This window comes from Enoplosus armatus, chromosome 5 (assembly GCF_043641665.1).
Source record: "Enoplosus armatus isolate fEnoArm2 chromosome 5, fEnoArm2.hap1, whole genome shotgun sequence".
Taxonomy (NCBI): Eukaryota; Metazoa; Chordata; class Actinopteri; order Centrarchiformes; family Enoplosidae; genus Enoplosus; species Enoplosus armatus.
In genome coordinates, this window is record NC_092184.1 from 13,059,894 (window position 1) to 13,078,798 (window position 18,905).

At 43.4% G+C, this 18,905-nt stretch overlaps 1 protein-coding gene across 2 annotated transcripts in view; it reads right to left on the reverse strand.

The window, feature by feature from the left end:
• The window catches only part of ppm1lb (protein phosphatase, Mg2+/Mn2+ dependent, 1Lb), a 41,454-nt gene extending 23,230 nt beyond the window's left edge, over positions 1 to 18,224 (reverse strand). The window contains exon 1 of one of the 2 annotated variants that reach the window (XM_070905367.1): positions 17,645 to 18,224. In XM_070905367.1, coding sequence (XP_070761468.1) covers positions 17,645 to 17,974 — 330 coding nt within the window. In that variant the 5' untranslated portion in view covers positions 17,975 to 18,224. Of the gene's footprint in view, positions 1 to 17,575 lie in introns of both variants that reach the window. The other variant, XM_070905366.1, reaches the window with a different exon arrangement.
• Between the last annotated feature and the right edge of the window lie 681 nt (positions 18,225 to 18,905).

Genomic DNA, 18,905 nt, shown 5'->3' on the forward strand with positions numbered 1-18,905 from the left:
TTATGTTTTCTTACTTTGTTCAAGTGTTTTTTTGTGTTTACAGACAACCACTTAGTTGAAACTGTATTTGCAGAGACCTTTTAAAAACAAGTTCCCTGTAAATAAAACTCCTAAGTCTTCTTTAGGGACCCTTGTACCCTTTACTTGGCCGGACAATAAGTCAGTATTATCACCTATCGTCTCTTCAAATAATAACAAAATTCCTGTGGTGCACAATTTACTGCTCACATTTCTTATCTTTGAATGAATGATAACTGGATCTTAGAAAAGTTTAGCTTCTTTTGTGAAGTAAACAAGGGGGGTTATATTTGTAAAAGTAAGTTATCTAAAAAAGTATTACTTTTGCAGCTATACAGAAACTTAAGTACCATATTGCCACACTGAGCCCTAACTAACACAATCTAACCTCTTAAATCAGATTTAAACATTACTTTTCCCAAGTCTATCTTAATACAATCCACAAATGCTCATATGTACATGAAAGAGTTATTGCTCTCTAATCATTCCTCCTGTCCATACTGGCTGTGAAGAGATCCCTTCCTAATGCGATTCCAATGGAAGTAATGGGGGACAAAATCCACAGTCCTCATTGTGTGCAAAAATGCCTCCCAAGGGCTTCGGCAGTCTGAATAACTCAAATGAAGTCCCAAAGTTAGTCTTTTAAATACAAAATTCCCTTTTTGTGTTACCCCAGACAGTGTTTTCTTGCTCAGCAGCGATGGAGGGATTTTGAACTAAAACAATTGTAACTTTTGAAGACACCCACTTGATTTTATAAGGACTGTAGATTTTGTCCCCCATCTCTTCCATTTGGGAATCTTTTTGCAGTCTTTTTGAGTTTACAGCAACCAATCATTCTTTCAATGCACATACGGAAGTCTGAGTATTGTTTAAAGACACGCTTGGAAAAGAATGTGAATGTAAAGCACATGATCTTTATTAGCAACACTGACTGAACAGCTGGTTGATATCTAGCACCTACTCTGGTTGCTTTTTTTAACGTTCTTATAAACAGCGGTGTTTCACTGTCTTTCATCTCTTATTTTACTGTACGGTCACACATAGAGCTTATGTTTATCCATGTGCTTTGAACAAACAGCAGGATGTAATGCAGTGACGGAGGCTGAGTTGTGAAGACAGCAGGCAAAAGTTTCAAAAAGCCAGAGTGAGTGTTCCTCTCCCTCCTTTGAATGTGGGGCACAAAAAGCCTAGAGGAGAAGAGCTAAGTAAATGTCAGCTACGCCTCTCTCTGACACACACACACACATACACACATATATCACAATCTTACACCCTCCCAATTGCTCATGCACTTCGGGGCCTATAATCTCCCTCTGCGCCCACACACAGATCACACACACACTCACATATATACGCACACACTTGGCAAGTGTTCTTATTTGTATTCCTGCGATCTGGAGCCTGCGTTCTCTGGCAGACTCTGATATATCAACTGCATGAATATTCATTCACTAGGCAGAAAGGCAAGCTTCACCAGCCCCCTCTCTTCGCAAGTGTTATCGAGTGCGCGCGCACACACGTCTCTCTCACACTATGGTTATGCATTCCTAAACAATGGTAACCTTCCACATGCACATACAGTATGTGAACACTGAACTGTTGAGAGCTGCCACAGCAGGGTCTTTCACCATAAGCTAATGAACCATGTCAGTGTTCGTCTCTCACCCCATGCATACACACAGACACACACACACACACACACACACACACACACACACACACACACACACACACACACACACACACACACACACACACACACACACACACACAGGATGTCTAAGAAGAAGAAGTGCATCTCTTGTCTCTTTCCTGCTGTGATTGAAGCCGCTTATCAATCATTTCCTGGTTGATTAATTGATACAGCAGATCTCCTGGTAGATTAATCACATCTGTCTGAAAGCCTTTTTATGTTTGAGCAGCTTCACTGAGGAGGCGGAAACCTGTGGATGTGCACACACACACACACACAGCACAATGAGTATGAGTCAGTCCTTAGATGCCCTTCTTCAGCCATTAAAGGCATTCAGTCTGATTTAAAGAAATCTGTAAATAATTTACGAGATGACAGCTGACTACTGACTCACCATTATTGGACTTTTTAGTTGGACGTTGATGTTGTCAACTTCATTAGAGTGGGAGTACAAATCTCCCTCAGCTATTACAGGTGCTGATGGTGGAGACAATTCAAGACCACCGTCATTGTGCATTCGTCTTCTCCGCTCACCAACTTCCTCTCCTTCGTCTTCACGGCTCATTGCACCCATGCTTCATCTCTTTCTCACACACACACACACACACACACACACACACACACACACACACACACACCACACACCACACACCACACACACAGTATGTTGCAGCGATACACTCATACAGCTTCTCGGATCCGAAATATCAATTTGCATTTCTCTCCACTTCACTGCGAGCACAATGCACATCAATGCAGCGATACCACATCACTCACTCTCAGAGAAACCTTGTCCTTGTTCTTTCCAGTCTCACTTTCCTAAGCTTTGATTGAAAGTGCGATGTATGTATGATTATGTATGTGGCCTTCATGAAGCAGAATCTGAACTTAAAAACTCTGTGTTTCTCTCATCCTCTCTTCAGGTGGACATGTCCTCTGCTCTTATCGAAGACAGAAAGGCAATATAAGCATGGCAAGAAAATGAGAGTGAAACAAATCGAGATGGAGTACAAAGCTTGCACTCGCAGTTACATCTACAGAGGATGGAGGAAACACAAAGATTTGGAGATGAAAGGAAGGAATGTGAGACAAGAGAATTTCCAGTGTTAATACCAAAGCTGTAATTTGAGAAGTTTTCTGTTTACAGATTACCACCTCTGTTGTGAGAGTGTTTTACCACACAACAATACCTTCACTGGAGAACAGAGGGAAACAGTGATATAGGAAGGAAGGAAGGAAGGAAGGATGGAGCTGCTCACATATCGAAGTAAACACACACACTGGCCTACTGTTCCGCCAGGTCCTCCTTACCCTCTATTACTCCTTCCTGCCAGCGATGAAAGCCTTCTACCAATCCAAGCAGGCGTTTAACATTGAACTGTGATACAGCATACAACTGTGGCATAAAGCGGGGCAATGTTGTCTGTTTCGTTAACTCTAACTTCACATTTTATCAACCTTTCTGATATCTTACGACTTCAACATTCACATTATATGAACATTGATCATTTTATATTAATAGTTTTGCCTATAAAATGTCCAAGATTATCTGCCCAACTGCCCAAAACCCAAAGACATTCAGTTTAATATCAAATATGACAAAACATGAAAAAACATCAAATCCTCACATTTTAGAAGCCGTTACCATGTTGAATGAATGTCTGCTTGAAAAATGATTCACTGCTTATAAAAATATTTATTTCTGTACATCGACTAATTGATTTATTGACTTAGCGTTTCATCTCTAAATATAACGTCACCATTATCAATACGGACACCTGAGGATTATTGAAATGCAGATGGAGTCGTCGCAGTTGTTGACTCTTGCCACCACAAGGCACATTGCAGCACGCTCTGCCAAGTGCCGCTTCCACCGTCCTCAGTCAACAGCTTCCTGGACTCCATTCATCCCTTCCTGTGTCCATCCATTCATGATCGCTCTCATCTCCATACAGCTGGCTTCTTTGGCACAACAACTCTTTCAATTACACAACGTGGCACGCGTGAAAAATAACCCCACAGTGGGCATATGGTGCAAAGTAACCATTCCATATTTCACATACACCTCATTTCCATATACCCATACAGCGGGTTGAGCAGCGGCAGGCTGCAGGTCTATAATTGGGGCACCCATAAATAAGGAACAGAGTGACGCCTGGATTTCTGCTGATCTGTTTTGCAGGAGATGCATGTGTGAATAAATTGATGGCTTTTCATTTTAATAACGCCGGCACGATGCTGCTGTCATCTGGATTACTCCCTCCCTCTGAAACCTTTACGTACTCCCCCAGCACCAGCTCACAACTACACCTTCATTCACTTCTCATCATCTGTCTCATTTACGATCATGCTTCCCCCTCCTCCCTTCTCACTTGCTTATTCCGGTGCTTCCATGTATATCCTCCTCCTATTTCTTAACCTCACCCCCCCTCTCTCGCTGTCACTCTGGAGACAGATGCTGCATTTATCAAGTTAATTACAAACTGCCTGCCTCTTCTCTTGGTCTGATTAGCGACATAGGGAAAAAAACAGTGATGAAAGCCACAAATATGCGCTTAAGTGCTTCACCAATGCCTTCATGGAAGTGTGCAGGTATACACACACAGAGTTCATCATAAGGTTATTCAACACCAGTCCTAACCGCTGTCCTCTTGATGATTCAGTGATATGCAATGCTGAAAATCTGACTTTCCTTCACCAGCCTAAACACTGGCAGCTTGGCATCTCCTCCACTCTGCGTTCCCATTCATCACAGGGGCGAAGAAGAAAAAAAAAAAAAAAAAACACCCAGCGATCAATGCAACGCTTGTTTGTGTGTGTGTGTGAGAGACATAGAGCAAAACCAAACTGCACCAGCTGATAAACATACAGACATTCATAAAAATCAATACTCATCTACTCCATCCACTGCTGCTGCTCTCATAAAGCTTCCTGAAAGGCTTTTGTGTGTAGGCCTGTGTGTGGATGCGTCACTTTGTGGGGAGTATAGACCTTTATCAATCAGAACATTGCTTAGATTCAATGGAATCAAGGTGGATTGTTAAGTGCATATGGGGACAAGGCTTTGTATGATGAAGCTATGACTACAGGAACAATACACTATAATAGGAATAGTAGACATGAGTAAGAGTAAACTAAAGAGAAGTAGCTACTTTCAGCATGTGAGTCATGCCAGATACAAGGACAGAGACAGATCCTGCATCACATCAGTCTGTGTGACAGGCTTGTGGGAGACATCCCTTCCCACACTTTGGCAGAGGAGATACTGGCTGAGAGTAATGGATGTCTCTGAGAAATAACAATCTGATCCAGGATCACTGCGTCTTCTAACACTAGTCTTCTTCAATCTGCAAATGCAAGCAAGGCACTGACTGAACCTAAATCAGTTACGGTCTAGAAGCAACAAAAACAAAATTGTCATTGGCTCTGTGACCCCGCTGATGTTCATTTTCCTTTATTTAGACCTTAAACTTAACTTATTCCCGCAGGTCAAATTGATTTACGTGGTAAACAGTATAATGAGAGATGATGAGGTGGTGATGATGACACATGCTGCTCCATGATGGCTCAAATCTTCGACGCAGCCAAGTTCCCATACAACATAATGAGGACAGGATGTGTAGCCAAAAACCAAACCCAGTGCCCACTTTCCAAAACAATCCCGAATGTTGCCTATTAGAGCTCAAAACTACACCGTGGGCATTCGGGCTGGCCACGTTCAATAAGCTTTACGTGGAAAGTGTCCAGCTCTGCTTTCAGTAGGGTCCAGCTAATGAATTGAATCTACGCTTATATGCTGAATAAGCTTGCCCATGTAGGGAATCATTTTGGATTAAAAATGTTTCTAATCATTTTTGTTCACTTTTGGTTTGCAAGCTCTTGACAGCTTGTGCATTTGTTGTCGTGCCCGCTTGGTGAGGGAGGGCTGCAGGCGCGGAGGGAGAGCCAGCAGGCGCCGGGCCACGGGTCTCCAAGGCAGCCCAGTTTCCACAGCAGGTGCAGCAGCATCATGGAGCAGACCCACTCCACTTTGGCCTGCTCACTATTTCCAGCCTTAGACACCCCTGCCCCCCACAAGGGACTGTCTGCTAAGAATAGGAAAAGATATAAACCTTTGCTGCGTCAATTTATGTAATTCTTTTGTTTTTAAAATTCACCCCCCACAGGTCTCCCAACTTTATGCAGGTGCTTGATGTTGTCCTTTTTTCATCATTAATAGGGGAGTTTTTTATCTGAACTGAGATAGAGGTTGTTGTATGTTGTACAGGTTATAAAGCACAATTTGTGATTTTGGGCTATATAAATAAAATGGACGACTTAACTTAACTTAATACTAAATTGCTAAATACTAAGTATTTTTCAAGACATAATCGTATCTTACTAATACATGTTATTTTAAAATGAACACTAAGACCTGCAAAAAGAGGTGAAATCAGCTATTGAGGCCCCAACACCTTGTGGAAGGATATATTAACTAAAAAAAGCTGAAGATTTTCCATGAAGCCACCATCTTGCAGATATTACAGTAACTGCTGTGCTGCCAGTAGTTCACATGAGTCAGGACTAGGGCTGCAACAGCTGTTTCATAATCGGCTGAATATTTTGTCAATTAATCGATTATTCATTAAAAATAGTAGAAAAATTTTCCCACAGTCCAAGGTGACGTCTTCAAATGTCCATCAACAGTCCAGAGCACAAAGATATTCAGCTTACAACACACAGGAGAAGCGAGACCCAGAGAAGTTTTGGCATTTTTGCTTGAAAAAAATATTGAAATGGTTATTCACTTATCAAAAATAGTTGGCAATTAATTTTCTGACAATCGTCCGAGTCAGGACTCCATTGTTTTGCCAGACCAACTAATGTTAACTGGTGTCATGCAAGTGGCATGTGTATGGCAGACCGACAGTCTTCCTGACAGTATACATCTACAGGCTCCCAAAGGAGAATTTGTCAAGACTCTGTTCAGACTGTAAGAACCAGGAGAAGAGTCCAAAAGCCCAAGACAACAAGACTTGTGCACAGTATGGTGCTGCAGAGCGTGTGCCATCTTCAGAAGACATCATGATTTAGGTTGTGTGTGTGTGTGTTTGCACGTGCGTGTGTGTTGTAAGTAAAAGTCATGGACTCCCCTCAGGACTGGAGGCAGCAGACTCTTTAATATTTCAGAGCAGCGATAAATAAGTCAGACAGACTGCAGAGAGATAAGGTGACTCTGCGGGGGGGGGGGGGGGGGGGGGGGCAGAGGGAGAAAAGGAGAAGGGGGAATTGGATATAGTGAAGTGGAGAGAGATATATAAGGTAATAGAGCAAAAGGTCAGAGAAGCCATGAAGAAAAGGAATGGGGAAAACAGAAAAGACTTCTCATGCTATAAAAGACACTATAGCCAAATTCAGACACCTCTGGCAAAGAGGGAAATATCTGCTTTAGTATATACTGACAGTAAGTTTACTATAAACATTTTACCAAACCAGGAATAGTCAGTAATCCAGATAAAAACCTAAAAACTGTTTAGTTCAGTAGTTCAAACACATGTGCGATCTTCACTGATCCTCACACACACACACACACACACACACACACACACATATATATATATATATACACATACTCTCCAATTGCACTCCCTTAACCATACTGACCTGGAGACACCGGTGAATGACAGATTTTGATTTCTGCAGACAGAAGAGATCAGAGGGGGATCAGAAGGAGAGAAGAGACAAGTTGGTAAGGCGGAAGGAGGGGGAGTGGATGAAGAGGTAGAGAGGGAGGAGAGGAGAGGTGAAAACAGAGACAGTTACTGTAGGGAAAGGTCAACGGAGACAGAGAGCAAGTGTGAGAGAGAAGATGAAAAACAGAGGAAAGAGGTGGAAAAAGTATGTTGTGCTTTCTTGGGGGAGGAACGGCTCCATGGTGCCGTGGCCTTCAGTCTGACAGACTTATGATCAAAAGATGATAAACCTCCACTGGCACTTCATACACAATCTAACTCACAGCATGTTGTACAGTTACAGTATGTTTAGCCTCTTTCTGTCAAATCTTTGCTTCACACGGACTCTTTAAGCCTCTGAATCTATATAAACTTCGTGCTTTTCCGACTAACACAAGTTGTGCTGCGAGCCTGGAAAATCTTTAGGCTATGAGCATCCATATTTTTATCCCCATATCCTCTGAAAGAAATAACTCCTTCCCTGCCTTTTCTCCACCTCCAAACAGCAGCTTTAAGCTCCCTCTTCCACTATCTTCACTTATACGTCTGTAAGCCTGTAGCATTTTTATTTCTCGGCTTTGCTTTGTCAATCCCTCTCCTCTTTTCTCCTCTCGGCGTCTTTCCTCCTCCCGTCCTCCACTCTCCTGACCCCGCTGACGGCACTTATCATCCACACCATCACTTTCCTCTCCTCACACCCTCAATAAAGCATCCATTCTCCTCTGAGCAGTTGTAAGTATAGCTGCCAGCTCTGCTGCTGGATAAGCTCATTAAATCAACTCAGGAAGAGGGCAACATACAGACTTCTCAGAATAACAAATATGTGCAGGTAAGATGCACTAAAAGGAGGGGGAAATCTAAAAATATCGAAAAGTCCAACAGGAAGGGAAGGAGGAATTAATTGGAGAAATAAATAAATACAGACGAGTGGGAGAGGGGTGATGGAAAAAAGGAAACTGAATCCATGGAGAGAACGTATAGTCCCAATCTCCCCAGTGGGATTAGTGTAAATGTAATCTGCCCCGCTGTCTCTTCTACTCCTTTTAGCCTCGACTTAGAGACGCTCTCAGGAAGAGAGCAGGGATCCTAAGAGCCTTGAGCTGTTTGCATTAGCTCACATCACCGTAGGCTTCCTCTGCACCAAACTAATCAATTACCACCCCTGCTTATCAGCCTCTAAACTTCCATCCAAAAACCATCCACTGTGAGCCATCACCAGCCCATGACCCTCAGCGCACACACTGCAAAGCTCCTTTAACTGAGACCCATTTGCAAACACACATCACCACAGTTTAGTTTACATTATTCCAGTAACCATTTTTAACACAACAACCTGCCATGGCCGTATGGGAGAAGCATAGATAGATGGACAAGACTGTACTTAGTTTCCGTAATGTATCAAACAGCGGAAACGATCGGGCATTAATGTATTAATTACTTACAATGGATTAGTTGTGGAGTCATTTCCCAAGCAAAAACATTCTCTTGTTCCAGCTTCTACAATTCTCCGATGCTTTTCTCTGTCTTATATCATTGTGATTTTTTGAGTTTTGGACAAATAAAATAAGCTATTTGAAGATGTCGCCTTGGATGAACATTGACATTTCTTTTTTTACAGTTTTTCTGACATTATCAGTTAATCAAGAAAATAATTGGAAGAATAATGAAAATGATCATTAGCTGCAGTCCTAGTATCAGATACAATGATTTCATCGCAGAGGGAATAGAAAAACCTAATTTTACAAAAATGCATGTTATTTTGTTTGGCCTAAATGTTTACATTTACTTGCGAGTGAGGTGTATGGTATTGGGTCAAACCATTTGTTTTACAATAAAAGAATGTTTAAAAATATGTATTGCAATTAATCTTTTCAGCCACATACTGTGTTAACAGGAAAAGTGTGTGTGAGAGCAGTTATGTCACTGGGGTTAGAGCATGTGAACAACCCATTTCTGATTTTCTGAATGAGGCCAACGCTACCTCTGGAGGCCTCAACTATTAAGCTCTTGCAGCCAGTAGATAGCCTATCTCTGACTGGGACGTGGCTAAGTACAGGGTTTATACTCACTTTGCTAGTTGTGGCATTTAGCCACTGTTGACTTGGTTCAGGATTACAAATGAAAAGAATTAACTTTAAATCCCATTGGAAGATCAAGTTAATATATTGCAGTTACTCTGATGAACACGTGGGCTTCGTCTTCAATCTGTTTGCAAATAAATCTGCTTCTTTACCCCTCTTCTGTTTTCTCTTTAAGACTAACAACTTTATCTAACCCTTACGCAGCAGATGGTTCACCAGAAAGCTTTACCAGAGTTAGATTGCCCCTGCACCACCCTTCTCAATAAGTGCCCTGAAAAAAAGGAGGGAGCCACAGAGGAAAACAACAGGGTGAAAAAAAACTCTAGGAGTCATAAATCTCAAAGGGCCATAATCACCAGTACATGGCAGAGATCCAGTAAGACCCTGGTATACAAATAATCACACATACTCTGCCAAAGAAAGCATGCAGAACACACACACACACACACACACACACACACACACACACACACACACACACAATTTGAGTGCGCATAAGATCCCTCTTCCTCCCAATTTTAATCACACGCACAAATTAATGACATGCTGTGGAGTCAGATCCGCTCTCTTATCCCATGAGCCTTCGTTACAGTGTAAATTAAAAGACAACCTGGCTCAGGGTTGGTACACCTCAGAGTGTAGTTGAAGGTTTGTAGCTGACAGTGAATAGAAACCATGTGCACAATATCAAACATTCATATCAGCTGCATTCCTCCTGTCTGGATGGATCGATGTCTGGAAGGCTGTGCAGCACATGTGCGACAGACCGGCTACAGCATGCAAACTTTAAAACATACACACAAACATGTAGGCAGTGGAATCATACATTACAGAGTAAGTTACTGTCAGAAAAATCTCATTCTGCAAAAAACTGTGTCTGAGAGAAAATTATCAAATGGGGTATGTCCAACTTGTGGGCATGTATAATGAAAAGAGAAGGTGGCAGACAAACACAACCAGGAGGCCTGTTTCCATTAACCAGGATGCACCTGCCCTACCCACAGGCCCATCTGGCCAGCGAGGAAGAGAGAGAAGGAAGAGCCACAACAGTGAGCGTTACAAAAATCACGGCCCTGTCTCTTTGCGCACACAATCACACCAATGTCGCTAACTCTGAACAGCTGCGACTTGCTACCTTCTCTCAGCCAACATTCTTCTGCCGCCGCCCTTCACTGCCAAGACAGCGAGCAAGCAAACTCCAACTGACTCATCCATTTTCTCAATCACACACACAAACAAACAAACAATTGTGGAGCCGGCGCTGGCATACAGACTATATAGTCGGATGACTCAAATTGTACGTGATACTCAAAAGAACAACAACTATGCACAAGCATTTTTTCATTTCAGCATTTTATATATCTGCAGTCTGCATGAAGAATGTCCCCCTTTCAAAACAAGGTGTAGATAAGACCAAACAGCCCAGTCAATTCCATCCATGTGATTAGATTTAGAGACTGCTAATCAGCCACACACACACACACACACACACACACACACACACACACACACACACACACACACACACACACACACACACACACACACACACACACACACACACTCTCTAATAGCATTGCTTTGGACAAATATAGTACTGCTGTAGACAAGCATTATGCATTCAGATCCAGACTTGTGGCTTGGCAATGAATTGGATTCTAAACCTACACTCCCAACACAATCAGCATGCTTGGCATTTAAAATAGGGAACACATCACATGGGGTAGTATGTTGGTGCACCACATTGAGTGACTGAGCGTGGCAAGAAGCCGAGGCAAGTGTGGACACAGTGGGGTCTGGGTTGACTCTATAATGGGGGGACAGCAGGTTGACATGGCCTTGGAGATGGAGCTTTTGTGGTCCATTCATTCACTGCCAACCCCCTAGGAGAGAGGAGGAGACGGAGAGGGGAGGGAAAAACAGGTGAAAAGAGAAAACGGGGGTTTAGGGGGTAACAAGGAGGGGTGGGGGTGGGGGGGTTTGGCAACCAAACACAACAGCTCCATTACCAAACACCATGTTAGCTCAAACTGGCCCTGCTGGGAGAAGAGTGGGTGAAGTAGAGGAGGACAAAGAGAAGCTAAACGCCATGAAGCTCCAACTTCACAAACAACTTTCCAGACAAGACCAAAAAAAAAAAAAAACTTACAACATACACAGTGATATGTGATGTGTGTGAACAATGACCTTGTGGCTTCCCTCTGCTTGGAGGTGTGTGTATATTTAGTCAGGGGGTTTTAGCAGAAGTGTTTGACAGGGAGGGTGTTAAATTATTGAGCAGTCACTGCCAGCAGGGAAGGACAGCACACTGAGGCTGAAGAAGGCACTCTTATCTGGCGCTACATGCTGTTGGCAAACACACACACACACACACACAGTGCCATCACACACACACACAAACACCTTTCAAACTAGAGTGCATGTTCTTTTTAACCTACTAAATGCTCTTATCTTAAGAGAGGAGCAGGTTTTTACATGCTAAGACACACTGAGGCAAAAATATTAGAATAAATTGATTTGAAAATGTGCCCAACATTTATTTTATGGAAAGGGATGACAGTGGAAAGGAAGAGATTACAGAGGTTTACTCCAGGGCTAAATATTTAGGCTGCTCAACAGGCAACAGCCCCATTCATCCATTTATTTGGTGTGTTTCACTCCTCAGCTGCTCCCTGACAGTCCTCTCGCTACAAGGAAAACAAACCTCACCACCGGGGAGAAATTACCAAAAGGTCAGAAGACTTTTCAGCAGAACCCTCCAGCTCTCCGGCCTCGTCCCTGCTGCACAAGTATTTTCCAGCAGAACATGACCTCCTGTGTGCTTTCCACTTTCCGCTTCACTTGACATCAAGGACGGGCTGAAATGTTGAGCAGCAGCTTTTGCCACAAGTGACAGAAGAGGGGATAACACTAGTAATGAGCAATTTTACTGATCCTCATTAGATTAATTCTTCATTTTTTTGCCCTGTACAGTCAATGTGCAGAGTAAACTGCTGCCAGGACCTCAGTCCTACTTAAGGACACTTCAGTGTATGACTGGGGCCCTGCTGTTGATGCTTTAGCCTGAGCCTGGAGGTGGATTGACAGTCTCCCTATTCACTGTACTTTCGTGCAGAGCACATTTGCATGTCATGTCATAGTTTATAGAAGGGAATGAGCTGGCCGCTGAAACCATGTCCGCCGGGGGAATTGATGTCCTTAAACTGGCAATAGCGGATTTATTGGCCACTTGGGAGCAGCAGAAACACACAGCTGGCAAACTGTTTCCTATTTACACATCCAGAAGTTATGGAGCAACATTAGCATTCATTTGGAGTCGAGCTTGTGACCACCTGATGAAGGTAAGTCCAATATTTACTCTCATCATTAGTCTCCTAAGGGACATATCAGGCTCTTTAGCCACTAATTCTCTTGTTTCATCACTACGGACAAGCCCTTTCACATACAAGCAGTCACGTTACCCATTGTCAATACGAAAATATTGATGGTAGCTGCTTCTACATTTCTAAAATTCTCTCTATTTATTTGATGTCATTTATTTCAAAATCAGTGCCCGTTGAGTCTCTTCTAAACTTGCTGAGGGCACTGATTGACGACGGGATGTGAAATGGTGTGAAGCAGGTGTCTGGTCCTGATAGGCCTTTGGCATTTCAGTCTCTCACAGTGAAGTCGTCTCTCCCCGGCAGACCAGATAACACCAAACTGCCCCTCTCATCTCCGTGTGAACCCTCAACGTCCATGAAGGAGAAGCAGTGCACCTTCTCGGGCAACCTTGCAATACACACATAAATATTCATACACTCACACAGACGCACATTGCTGTCCTTGGTCTTCACACACTCCCTCTCTTCGTTTGCTCTTTCTCTAATCCTGTAATGCCAACAGTGCAATTAGTCTCATGCCGGCTCTCTTTCATCTCTCTAGCGAGAGCAAACTCAGGGGGAATTCATACTGCTTAGTATCTAAACTACGTAACCCCCCCCCCATACTCCTGGATTAAAACACAAACATGCACATAAACAAATTAAAATACCTAAAATTCAAACACCAACTTGTCTGACTATAAATGTCCTTCACTGTGAAGTGGCAAAGAAGGTGAGCTATGCGGCACCACTGCTTCAATTGCTCTCAAAAGTCCCGTCTACAAGAGATGAATAATGAAGTTGAAAATGAAATGGCCATTCAGCCTGAATATGAAGTAAAGCTCAACTCAGGACAAGCGAAGAGCTGAATAAAGACAGAGAGGATCCCTCTAAAAACGGTCATGGTCCTTGTGGTTTTAGTGGGTTTTTTTCTCCCATTGCCTCCTCCACAGTTAGTTAGAGACCATATCTATCACAACCCACTCACAAACAAACACCACTGATCGAAAGTACATGAAAGACTGAGCCGTGATAGGAAAAGAATATCAACAGAACAAAAGCTGAAAGGACGGCAAAACAGACAGAGAAAAGCAGCCCCCGCGCTCAAGTTGAACAGCCTTGTAGTGAGCGTCTCCTCTGTACAGTTCAGGTAATTTTGCAGCGCCTGAAGCCACAACCTGACAGCGAGGCAGGGAGGAGCAGAGTACGGCTGACTCTCTACATGCCACTAAGGAACAAACGGCTCATGTTGCCTTTATATAGATGGAGAGCCCAGAGTTATCACTTTCATGCAGGTTATTCCCATGTGTCAGCTAAAAATCAATCTCCATTTAACAGATAAATCACCTCCCTGAGCAAACATCTAATATGACTAAGACCGCCGATCGGTACGTGCATTAAACACAGATTTTTAACACTTTGAAAATTGAATTTGCGTTGGTGTGTGAGAGTGGGTGTGTGGTGCCGAGAGATAGTGAAAGAAAAAAGGAGATTTCCAGATGTTATTTAGCACTGACTGATGATTTATCTGCTAGTAAACAGATTGTTTGCAGTAGCTACAGGGTGGAACTTACTGAAGGATTCAGTTCTCTGTCGTAACTTTCTATCCTCCAACATGCTGGATTCAAATCACCCAGGATCACGATGCAAGTGCAGTTTGACACCGTATAGTTTGACATTTTGGGAAATATGTGTTTTCTTGGAAAAAAAAAAAAAGAGAGAGATGAGAAGATCGATACCAGTCTCGTGTTTATATGCCAAGTATGGAGCTAGAGCCAGGTGGAGGTTAACTTAGCTTAGCATTACGACTAGAGCCGGGGGGGAAATAGCTAGCCTGTAGCATGTAGTGACTTCCCAAAGTTAATCTCTTTGGGTTTTGGGCTGTTGGTCAGAAAAAAGGCAAACAGGCAATTTGAAGATGTCACGTTGTTTTAGGAAATTATGACAGGCTTTTTTCATCTTTTAACATTTTATAGACAAAACAATTAATTGATTACTTGAGAAAATAATCAGCAGATTAAATTGATAATGATAAGAATCATTTGCTGCAGGTGTAACTGCATTTGGATCGACTACCTCTTCCCTTGACTGTGGCTCTAATTAGTTGGCACAATCGCACCCCAGTGAAAATGTATTCTACATTTCTGTCCATTACAGGCTCTGTAAACAAGTCTCCAAGACCTGTTGTTGTTGATGCAAAGTCTTGGATGCTAGATAGATGTTGACACAAGTGCGACATTGCTTTAATGAATGTGTATGTGGTATGGATGAGCAGAGCATGTGTGTGGAAAGAAATGTATGAAAGAAATGTAATCAGCTGACACCCCACTGACTAGCCAGCTGAGGCAGCCAGTATTCCCGGTGATGCCTTGGGCCACACAGCATCCCTCTGCTTTATTCAATGGCCTCTGGCTAAAGAAGAATCTTAGTTTGCTATACAGATGAAGTTGTTTCTGAAGGCTGCTGTCTGGCAACCGTTTCACACACACATACTTCAAAAGAGGGCATGGGAATGAAAACAGACCAAATTGTTGCCCATGGACATGCAGTGATAAGACAGCCTCTCGCCTACATGGGCAAATCTGAACCTCCTCTTCTTGCTCTTACGCTCACCATTTATGCTCTCCCACTCGTTTTCTCCTTTTTCTGTCACCTATTCAAAGCATATACATCCTATTCACTATTTATTTCTCCTAGTCTCTTAATCATATGTGTGGTAGCTGTAGCACAACTCACAGGTTAGATCACCGGTCTCTAAAAAGGAACTCCACAGAGGGAAGAAGCATGGGGGGGGGGGAGGCCGCAGGGAAAAACAATCCAATGACCACTTTTGGCCAAAAGCTGCAGCAGTCAGCACCGCGGCCTAAAATTTAATTTCCCCTAAAAGAACAGCTATCCTCTTTGCCTTTGGCTGCCTATTTTTAGCATGTTATCGTTCAGCCTCAATCAGACCACAGCAGTCAAACTCAGAATGAAGACAGTCGCTGTCAGGCCCAAAACAGCATGGGGCTCCTCAGCAACCAGAACGAGCTGATCAAAAAGTGTGTAATGTTCAATGTACAAGCTGAAGGAGAAGAGAGGAGAAGGTGAGAGATGCCCTGTCACTTACAGTTAATGCGTTTTTGTGTGTGGCTCTGTTGCATCACTACTGTGAGCTTGGGTCATGGTTGGCGTCTTACTAGACAATGCCAGTGTTCAAGCACGCCATGACTTCATGATAAATCAGTGTTTTCATGTTCCCGTCGAACCGTGGCATCATCTCAAATGCTCTTTGTCCCTTTAACTGACATCTTTTTTTTAAGGGCCTCATTGAGTTGCTTTGTAAAGCTGTTCCCTTGCTGCACTGAATGCACTGCCACGTTCATGCAGTCGAGTCGAACGACAACATTAGTTTGCACCAAGGAAGCAGAAAGGAAGGAGATTTCTTAGCTGCCAAAAAAGTATTGACTGGGGGGTGAACAGTGACCAGCAAATCAGTGATCTAATGACCCACTTCAGATATGCTTGAGGTCAGCTAGCTGTATTTATGCCTATGAAGCTGATTTGAGTTCATCCTCCTCCTTCCAGCTATAATCATGTTAGACCATGGGGCCTATGCTGTCTGTCTGCATCCTAGAAATTTTGTTTTGGCAAAGAAACATGAGAGATGGATATTTTTGGCGTGATTTTAAAGCTGGAAATAGACATGATGCAGTTGCCTTGCCATTTGGAAGAGAACAGAGTAAGTGTGGGTGAATGTGTGTGCAGGGCTGCAGCGAGAAATCATGGGCTCCTGCGCACAGTAGGGGTCCCTGCTCCACTAATCCACAAATACTCAATGCCCAAGGGTGGATTACCAATTGCCTCAAAGGGGGCCCGATAGCTCCAGTCTTGCTGTGTGTCCCCTGGTTTGTCCTAATTCAATTGAAAACTTGTATGGAAATATGCACCACTAATGCACAATATCAACTGACACGATAAGGTGGATCCTGCTTTATTATCCGACCTCGAGGCCCTGTCTTAAAGAGGGTCTTTGTGTGAAAATGTAGTTTGAAGACCTTCAGTATTTTTGTGCTTATTTGTTGCATAGTCTTGAATTAATTTGAGTTTAATCAAATGACCATACAGCAAAAATAAACATTGTTTAAACAGTGGGAGGAATGGGAAGTTACTGTAATAGGGGCCCAGCAGCTCATTTTTGCCCCTGGCAGGTTGATCCGGGCCTTGCAAATGTCCACAACTTTATCACACCTCCACACACTATAAACTTATGTAAATCTAATATAATATCATAAATCAATTATATACACCACTTATTCATCGGCAGATGCAAACATTTGTTCTGAAAAGATAACTGTGGCAGCTGGTCAGAAGAACAGGCTAATACAGTACTCCAACACTGAACTGGACTTTTAATTGTATAAACAAATAGTTAGTTGCAGTCCTAATGTAAATGACTTTTCAAAGTCTAAAAAGGGCAATTTTGGCTTGCTCCAATTTGTCTCACTTGTGGATTTCCAATTACATTTTTGACCAAACCTACCCTGCGTGGTCTGACAAACACTGATAAATAACACACTTGAAGATCACTTAAGGCAGCTTAACCCAGACTATTTAGGGCCCCTATAGCTCAGTGCGGGGCCCCTGCGTACCTACACGTGTATGTGTTGGAGAGACACAAAGTGAGTGAGTAATGTGGACCTTTCCTCTCCCCCACACCGCACTCACCTCTCCTCCATGGCCATCAAAAACCCCAAATATAGACGGGTGACTCTTGTTGACGATGTCGGTGAGCACCTCGAACCGGTCCTCCATGTGGTCTCGCCGGCCTTGGATGGAGTAGACGGCCACGTTGTTGCTCTTGAACTCCCAGGTCTTGGAGAACTCCGCGTCCAGGACGTCCAGCCCGCCGAACCGCTCGTTCTGCATCATCTCCGCCACTTTCCCCTTGACCATCTTGACCGCATCCCGGCTGGACTTGACGATGGTCTTCACTTCGTCCGTGTGGAAGAAGTAACTCCACAGAGCCAGGCTGATACACAGCAGGAACAAGGTCTCCGGTCTGAGCAGAAAATAACGCATGATCCGACCTAACAGAGACAGCAGGGTCATTGTATCCTCTATCATTTATTTATTCACATGCAGGAAATCGCGGCAGGTTGTGTGTCGCTCGCCCCCGCCGCAGATTTCAGTCCATCGTCGTTGGCGTGAGTGGTTTGGTAGCGGTGGAACACATTTAACCGAGCGTTTCACACCGGGACACATAAAGATTATACTGACTAAACGGGTGACACTTCACTGCATGTTTAACCGGGCTCACCAGGCAGGAGGTAAGGTGTTATCGTACGTACACAGACCGGGGGAACAAACGCGGAGCTCCGGCTGGTTCCCTCTAGCATGCAGCCCCGCAGTGAGCCACCAACGGCTGTCCGTTGACCATCTGATGCGGTCCGAGAACGCCGACACCCCGGGCAGAAAACGCAGGTCGCCCGTTTGAACTTCAAATTAAGCCAGTGTGCTGGCAGGCTAGAGTAGAGCCGTGGGCAGAGCCTCTTCCTGGCCAGCCCTGCTGCTACTGTTCCCAGTCCTGAAAATAGCGGTCCGTGTTGAAACCCTCACATTCCCAGCTGCCACACTGGCTGCGACTCTCTGCTGCTGCCTAACTAAACAGTGGCGATGCCTTCAGGTGCAGCTCGAAAAGAGTCTTTTAATTTTATGATTAAATGGCTCTGTAGGATTATGTTGTGTTTTTTTTCCATCAGTTTTGTATTTAAAATGTGACACTTCAAAGTGTTTTACATGAGGCTAGGAAAATCCGAGGCTAGGAAAATCCATTAGAACGACATTTGAAAGCACAATAAAAAGCCAAATAAACATAGAATAAAACGACTTTAAACACTTTAACTCTTTTACCATCAATTTCCGACACAGCTTTTATGCATATTGTCCATTAGTAGTCACATCTTGGTAGCTTAGCTGTAAGTATTCCCACGTTTACTGACATTGTGCACTAACTACTTAAGGCATAATCGTTAATGGGCGCTCGATTTGAGTTTAA